Raw genomic sequence first — 9,007 nt, 5'->3', positions numbered from 1 at the left:
AAAGAGAGAATTTAAAAAAGTAATAATTTAAAAATCCACCACCAACAAAACCCTCAACTTCCTTCCAAATCCTAAATCCTCCCAAAACAAAGATCGTAGGTGCTGCCTTAGACGCTGGGCATTTAGCACAGGGCGCTGTTGCTCACTAATGTTGTTTGATTTGGAATAAAAGCATGAAAATGATGTGCAAAGGCCTAAAATTGGAGATGTAAAGGATGACTGCACAGTATTCCATTTCTCAATTTCATCCTTCAGAGCCACAAAATGGGGGTGATACAGTTACTGGATGAGATTTACAGTAACAGCTGTGGTCTTCCCACACAAGGGAGGACCTTCTAATGGGCTAAGGTCTGTTTTGAACAGACGGGGAGTAGCAAAACAAGGTTCCCTATTAAGGGTGTGCAGTAATATTCCTGATAAAGAAAATAAGAAGTGGTAGTCAGATTGCTTTAAGAGACCTAAATCTCCAAAACACCAACCAACCAACCAACTAAAAAAAAAAAAAAAAAAAAAAAAAAAAAAAAAAAAAAAAAAAAAAAACCAAAAAAAAAAACAAAACACAACAACAAACCCCAAACCAGAGCTGTTTCAGAAAGTGCTAACTGCTAAATAAATGAAAGACATGTAAATGTAAGGTTTATTTTTTTCCTTAACCTCCTCGCTACGAACTCTAAAGAATGCACAGGAACCAGTGCCAGGGGCATATGGCTTTCTCCTGTGCTGAACATTCATACAAAAGACAGGTTCATCAGTCATTGGAGTATCTCGATAAAAAATTAGCTCCTGATGGATGGTATTTAGAGCTTACCTGCTGCTAGTACATTACCAGAGAAACACAGGTTTTGAAACCCACATGACATTAGAAACTGCAGACCATGAAATACTCCACGTGCAAGCACACTCCTAACGTACGCCAGGTTACACAAAATAAGAAATAAGCTACTTAAACTCTCTGCCTAAAATTGGGCCCATTGCAAGGAACCCTGGGTCAGCCCTACACAGGCCAATTAATGCACAGCATCTGCTGTATAGAAGCCGTGCATGAAGCACTTCCGAATGATTTCAGCAATTAAAAGAAAACTGTTTCCTGCCTGTTCTGACAGCAACTGTTTCAATGCAAGAGTGAGCACCAAATCATTGTGTGCAGCTGAAAAAATTAAGTCCTTTTTTTTTTTTTATCCTGTGAAAAGGGGGTGGGAGGGATGAAGATTTCTTACGGAATTGGATCGTTCTTTTGTTGTCCGACATTCTGTGTTTTTCTGCCAAATTAGACAGAAGGCTCCAAGGGTTTATGGGGCCCTCTACAGTATCACCTTCTGGTGCACTGTGGCTCCTTAAAAAGATGGATCAATATCAACCCTGCTGATTTGCCTACAAAAGTGAAAATCCCTCAATTACATTTTTAAGACCATTATATTTAGAACACAGGTGCTCCAATGTGTAACATTTTTAAGGCTCTCGGAGCTGAAGGGAAAAAATAATGACAGCCTTAAGCAAAAACGATCTTAGATTTGCTTAAAAATGAAGTGAGAATTGGATTTTATCGATATCTCCTTTCTCAGTTTTGGGAAGACACCAGTAAATATCCCTCACAGTTTCCAGTATGCTGCTACTTGTGACCCTATTGAGCTTTTAAGTAAGGAAGGACAATTCAAGACAGTGCCATATGAAATCCCCTCTGCAAAATAATTACAAACACTCGCCCTGCTTATGCTTGTACAAAACCACTGAACAGTGAATTAAGTACACATTCACTATCTATAAACCCTTAGGAAGATACTGAGATTTTTGTTTGTTTATTTGTTGTTTAAACTTAGCCTATGCTGGTATCATTCTCGTCCCAGATTTTTTTTCTCTCTGACTTGTTGGCAATCTGGCAGCAAGCACCCAACAAGAAAACAAATCAAGTGCAATTGGATGAGCAGCAATTGAAATTCCTTGACATTGTCCACTGCCACGTAAAATAATTGGTGCAGGTTTTCCCTTCTTTCCAAATTAACTTCGAAACCAGAGCTGCAGAGCTGCAAATACAATTAGCGGCAATTAATAGTACTTGACAAATCATTATTAAACTTTTTTTGCCACACTCCTTTAAACAAATGCATCCGAAGATAGCACATCCCCAATTTCATGACCTCTAGCTAACCAAAGGTCAGTGCTGTCCCCCTGACAGCAATCAGCACTGGTCATTGCACTCCCACTTATCCAAAACACACTTCCCCAACGGCTCCGGAGATCCCAGCGTGCTGGGGAAGTGATACGTGGGCACAACGCTGCCGGGGGGATTCCTGTGCTGCTCCAGCCTAAAGTAAGGCTTAGTGGCCATCACATCAATCCCTTACAGTCAGCTTTTTTATTAATGGCTAAAAAGTTGATTACCATTTAAAAATGCAGAACACACCAAGAAAAAAAAATCCATTAATCCTTTTCAAAGGATGGTAGCATTTTTCCCCTAGGAGGAAACTCTAATAATATTGACTATTTGTACCTCATCATCAGAATTGGATTTCATCTTAATTATGCCGGACTCGAACACAAATCTTTGTGCAATTGCATAAATACACAGAAGAAAAATCTATTCAAGTGAAATATAAGAAATGACAAATACATTATGAGCGATTACTATATAGTTAAGGCTTTTTTTAATGTAACCACAATTACTACTTCAAGCCTTGTGTTATAAGAATGGTGAAATATTTGAGTGTTTTTACTCTTAAAATTTCTCAGCTGTGAAAATGTTTTCACTTTCCATTTACAAGTAGGGTTTTTTCCCCCCAAAAAGATACAATTTATTTAATACACAGACTCATAAAAACTACATGAGATTTGTGACCACATGTGGTCAAGTTTGCAAACTCCTTTTAACTGTAAAATGCTCTGGGTTGCCTGAAGAACAGGAGGGAGGAAAGGAGGTAAAGGGGAAAGAAAATGAAAAAAAAAAAAAAAAAAAAAAAAGATCCCCACACAATGAGAAAAATCTTATTTGAATATAAGAATGTATTACTAAATTATTACTACCATATTCATATAAATAAAATGTAAACCTGTTATTTTAAGCAAATACATTGTCACTGTTTTTCCTTGTTATTTCTGTTATAAATTCCAATTACAAGGTTTTCTGTTTGGTTTGTTTTTTTGAGGGCTGAATGGCAAATACGATTCAAACACACAACTGGCTGATGGCAACAGGTAACATTATAACACCACCTTTTTCTTTCATGAGAATGAACAATGTAGTGAGAAACAGAATTTAGGAAACTCTTTTGTTTGGGTTTTTAATCGTGAGCATTTCAGCAGTAGAGGTCAAGCAAAACATATCTTTTCCCATAGCAAAAACTTTCCAAGGCTTGTGAAATGGAAAATTGTGGAGAGTTTTTGTTTTGTTTTGTTTTGTTTTTTTAAAACTCTTCTTCTAAAGAATAACAAGAGGAGTTGGAATAACGTGAATTCAGCTGAACTGGAAGAAGAATGCAGTTTAAAAGAGCCCAAATGCAGTTTAAAACATTTTCCTCAGTTGCTTTTTAAAACTTGGAATCACTGACAGTAATGTGTTCTGTAAGTCATGCAACCAAGTAAGTAGCCTTCAAATTACCCAATTTTGAAATTACTGAGTTATTAACAGCTGACATCTTGGTAGAAAAAAAAAACATCCCATGCAGTAGCAATATCCATGGCTACATTAGCATCAGTTTGAAATCATAAGACATTTTGATGTGAAAAAAGTCCATTTAAAGAGCAGTTTGAATGGTGATAACTTCTAAAACCTTGGGTGAGCTTGAATTACTGGAAAGAAGAGAGGAAGTTTAGAAACTTAGGTCAAGTAACTGCCTTTTGACTGCAGTCCTACAAAGATTCAGTAGCACTGAGATGTTTACCCAGAGGTGCTTTCCTTTCACATATTTATGGATGGGGGAATCATTAAAGTGGTTTAGGCTGCCAGCACTGGTGCTAGCTTATTGGCCAATGCTTGGCTTAGTAATGCCACCTGTTCTGCCTAATTTAATTAAAAAAGAAAAACAACCAACGGAAACACACAGCTCAAAGATAAACACCTTTGCATTTCTGGCAGATAGAAAACTCTAAAAGCAAAAAAAATATATTCATAGGTGACAATACAGCAAAGGCTACAAGGCAATCAGGACACGTAAGATCTTCGTTTGTTGCTGTGGACAGTTCTGACCAAAGCTGGAATCCATTGTGGGAGCACTTTGGGTGCCTTGCTTTAAATGGGTATGACACCACTGCTTTACCCGTTCAGCCCCTGGATCTTTCCCTGCTCCTGCAGTTTCAGTGTGCAGACATCAAGCCAAGCCACTCAAGACAAAGAAGAAATAATTGCAAGTGCCCAATTCCCACCCCCTAAGTACCGCAGTGAACCTGTGGGGCTCCAGCAGCTCCCACGGTGCCGTGCTGGCGTGGCTGTGCTGAGGGTAAGTCGGGGTGCGGTGCCCCCACCACACCCTGGCATGACCCCGTGGCTGAGTGCTGGCCAGGCTGGCCTGGGCTTCCCTGGGGTCAGCAGAGACAAAGTGAGCCCCTCGCCCGGAATCCTGAAGCCGTGATTCCTCTGGCCCTTGGCACCACAGGGAACCAAAAAGTAGCTCTCCCAACCCCAAATTTCATCATCATGCACACTCATTAACGACCTACTCCCAAATTCAACATGCAAACATCCCCTCCTCCCCAATGGATATTTCCTATATAATGTGCCTGTTCTCATGAGGCATCTAAGCTAAATTTAAACCTTCTTTCCGTAAATGATAAGAACCTCCTTCCCAGTCAGCCAGATTTCAAATTGTTTTGTTGTTTATGTTGCTTTCTGCTTCTGAGTGCTTTCATTGTGTTTCCAGGAATAACTGAGTGACAACTAATTGCAGTCTTCTGATCACATGAAGGAAAATAAAGTAGAAAGTAACTAAAAAGCTAAAAAAAATTGGCAGCATCACAAGTTCTGCTTCTCTCTAAATGACAAACAGCACTTCCCCACTGTGTTACTAAAATCTATAGATCATCTTACAGACAAAAGAAAATAAATCCCTTGCATATGCAATATCTTCTGGCAAAAACGAATTGAAAACTGCTTATCAGACCAGCTGGATAGAGGATGCTCATACAATCTTCTATCGAGCTCCATCACACCAAAGTATTTTCCAACAACATCAGCCAAATGAGAACACCGTGCTCCAAGGAAAAGCAATGACACATCGAGTGGGGAAAACTAACACCGAGATCAGTGCTGGCTTCTCATCTGGCCGAGGACACGCGGAGAGGGACTAACAAACACCATATGCTTTACCTGCCCGGGCGTGATGCCCTGTAGCCCAACCACAGGCAATAAACACGAGTTTGCAATTGGGGCCGTTCAGACAAAGACAAGATGTCCCTCTCTGGGAGTTTCTTCACCATTTGCTAAGTTACACCTGAAGGAGGGGGTACAGCAGCCCAGCTCCCCGTGCTACTGACTGCTCTGAGAGTGTCTCTGTGAGCATGGGGGACTGTGCTGCACTAACACTATTTAGCATAGATCACAGGTTAGGAGAAAACAATCTCAGAGCAGCTAATAGCCAGGCAGCTTCACTGCTGGCAGCAGCAACATCTGAGTGGAAGGATGGACAACTACCTCACGCTCTCCTGTTTTTCAGCTGGGCACTTTTCACATACCATACAAATTTGAGCTGCCAAACCCAGCTGCAAACACAGAATAGGAACTACTTAAATTCCCATTTCTCCACCACACTGAAGAATCCAGACTGTTCCCAAGCAGTGCAACAAAAAGAGCTGTATTTATCAGGGAGCCACAGCTCCCTGCCCATCGTGCCTTGAACAGCTGTAGTGAGTGAGCTGGTTTCTGACGGACAGCCAAGATGTGTAATCTTCATCACACCATCCCACTGCTTATTCTGTGCCAATAGCTGATGCTACCCTCATCTCCTTGCTGGCTCATTTTTTTTTGAAACGTTTTGACACTAGTCCTGAAAAGGAAGGATTTAAGTTAAACCCTTTTCAATAACGCAAATGTGTTTTTGCAATTAAAGGCACACAATTAGCATTGACAAGCTCAGGTCAGCAGAACATAGATTATGCTGTTCAAATGCTCTGCCACTCAGTGCCTCCAGCAAAAAGCTGCTGGAGAGGAGAAAAGAAAAAAACATCTCCACATATTATTTAACAACTTGTGCGCTGATGCGCTGCACCACTTGTGGATTTGTGGAGGGAGGTTCATTTATTTATTGACTTAAAATCCCTTTGGCTCTGTCCTCTTTCTCCACAGTTTCTATTCCTTCAATACAACAAGAACTATTCTTCAGGGCAAGAATGCTGGTAACATTTAGCAGAATTAACTTCTCAAAAATATCTTCCGTTTAAAAAGGCTCAAAATCCTTGCCTTAAAAATGTTTCCTTTCATTCTTCACAAAAAAAAAAAAAAAAGTATTTGCTTATGATCTCCCTCACTCAGCCACTCGTACTGCCAAGAATCAGAAGTCACAGATTTCTGTTTCTGCAATGACATAGTGATTAATTTTAATACTGCTCTTTTTAAAGGTATAAACAGTATGTGTGTACATATATAAATCACAAAACTAGAAAGCTAAGTGTAGAAGCTAAAATAATTTCATGGTTTTGTAATTTTTACTCAGCTGTACTTAGTTCTGCTTTCTCAGAAACCTCCTTATTTCATTAATATGAACATTTGCACCTATAGATCTCCAGTGTTAACATGACTCCTTTCTCTCTTTAAATAGACAGAAATATCCACATATTCTAAAACCAGAAGTGGCATCATAGAAAAATGTCAGCAGACAGATCGCTTCAGCAGCATGACTGACGACCATGACACCGTAAGCGCAGTGCTGATTTTGGACTTGAGATCTTGATCCCATTTCTACATCACCTCTCAAGAAAACCTAGGTTTCATTGCTACGAATGATGAGCCCTGTGACTAAAGCTTTCCGTTTGCATCCAAGTGCCACATACATGTTTATGGCATAATTTAACTGACAGTAGTGCTTTAAAATTAATCTGCACAGTCTGATTCAAGTAGTCCTGCGTCTGCATCATTCTGTTGCTTTCAATGGTTATGAGAGATAAGGGCCCAGACCTTACAAGTAACATATGATATAATGTAGCAGAATCTCATATAAAGCTAGTTCAGGTCGGTATTTATATGTAACTCCTTGTTTCCAGCTCAACATGAGGTAAGAAGTGCTGGACACAGGACAGAATGTTCTGCTGTCCTTCTGTATGTCACATTTATTCCTTCCGCAGGACAAGAGGATTCCCATAAGACACTGGGAACTCCCAGCATGGAATTTCCAATTCAGGAAATTCATATGTCTTGCAAAATTGCAAAAAGATAAGGTTCTTAAAAAGGAGAGGAGAGGAGAGGAGAGGAGAGGAGAGGAGAGGAGAGGAGAGGAGAGGAGAGGAGAGGAGAGGAGAGGAGAGGAGAGGAGAGGAGAAGAGAAAAGAGAAGAGAAGAGAAGAGAAGAGAAGAGAAGAGAAGAGAAGAGAAGAGAAGAGAAGAGAAGAGAAGAGAAGAGAAGAGAAGAGAAGAGAAGAGAAAAAGATAAATGCCTATCCTGTGTCCCTTGTGTTTATTAATATTTTCATTGCTTCAGGGCAGAAAGTCAACAGTCCCCTCCTGCTAGTACTAATAGCAAACACATACATATATTTACATGCACATAAACATACACACAATTTTTTTACCCCCCTTACATTGGTTCATTTTCAGCTGTGGACTTGTACCCAGTTGCAAATTTTCCTTTTAAAACCAGTGTAATTTAAATTTTGCTTCCTTATTAGATTTTATAATTCAAATGAAAAGCAGCACACACCCTTCAGCACACTTCATTCTACAGGTGATGTAAAAAAAAGCCACACACAACCAAACCCCTGACCTGCAGTTTCAGCTGCACCAAGGAGAAATTTGTGTGGAATATATAATGAAAATGCAGATATATAGATCACATTTCTTACCGTGTCCCCAGGCTTGACAGAAACTGCCACCACTGCTCCAGGCATGGGAGATCTCAATATGCTGGAGGTGTCCTCTGCTGCTTTCTCTGGCATGTACTTGCTCAGCTCTGCAGCAACCTTCGTCAGTATTTGTAATTTGTACTAAAGAATAGGAAGAGGAACATTTTAGAAAACTGCACCTTGGTGAATTCCAGCCAACAATCAGCGCTACTTTATGGCATGTCTTTGTGAAATGTGTCTGTTATCTATTCTTCATAAGAGTATCTAAAAACCACTATTTTGAAATCTTTATCCAGAGTTTCATTTTCAGGATGTAGAAAGAAAAATATGTAACACTGATCTCCAGCAATGAGCACATAAAATGAAAGAATCAAATCAGAGTAAAGAAGTGATAGATTCATTTAAAAATTGGGGTAGAGAGGGGAGATATAAACTTACAAAACAGAAATATCCTTATGCTTGCTGCACATTATCTCTATTGGATAAGAAATATTGAAGGAATAGTTTCCAGTGCTGTGCTGAATTGGAAACTGACCTTTTGGGGGAGTCTGCCAGGTTTTCAGAGAGAGGATTGATTTTAAATATTATGTTTACTTTTTCAGTGTTTCTCTTTATCATGTATTTAAAGTTTGAAGTTGATAATTTGCTTAGATTTTTGTGATTAAAACGTATTAAAGAACTCAAAATCAAATTTTCCATGCACAGGTAGAAATGAAGAACTATTGTGGCAGTTGTATTGAATATACTTCATCTGTAACAAAAAAACTGTCCAGCAGCTGTTGTCTAACTTAAGAGAAAAAAAAATGTTTTCTCTAATTTGTTTTATAGCAATTAGAAATGGAAAAGAATATGCTGACCCACAAGGGCTTGAAAGCATCCATTTAAATAAAACTTTTCTGAAAGCATGAATGTGTGTACACACTGATTTCAGCTCCGGGCTTTTAGTTTTTAAAAACTTGCAATCACTTTGACAGCTAATTCATGGCACTTAGACAGATGGCCTTCCCATTCGTCCCAGTGCACTTGA

General features: G+C 39.3%; 1 protein-coding gene across 1 annotated transcript in view; it reads right to left on the bottom strand.

Moving 5' to 3' along the window:
• LOC103774208 (propionyl-CoA carboxylase alpha chain, mitochondrial-like) overlaps positions 1-8,121 on the bottom strand; it is a gene marked incomplete at its 5' end in the record, with an annotated part of 16,129 nt that extends 8,008 nt beyond the window's left edge. The window contains one exon of the mRNA XM_008941597.1: positions 7,981-8,121. Coding sequence (XP_008939845.1) covers positions 7,981-8,121 — 141 coding nt within the window. The remainder of the gene's footprint in view (positions 1-7,980) is intronic.
• Positions 8,122-9,007: the final 886 nt, after the last annotated feature.

This window comes from Merops nubicus, unplaced genomic scaffold (genome assembly GCF_000691845.1).
Source record: "Merops nubicus isolate BGI_N331 unplaced genomic scaffold, ASM69184v1 scaffold36285, whole genome shotgun sequence".
Classification (NCBI taxonomy): Eukaryota; Metazoa; Chordata; class Aves; order Coraciiformes; family Meropidae; genus Merops; species Merops nubicus.
The sequence above is the reverse complement of the archived record's forward strand: the minus strand, read 5'-3'. Positions and strand labels throughout refer to the sequence as shown.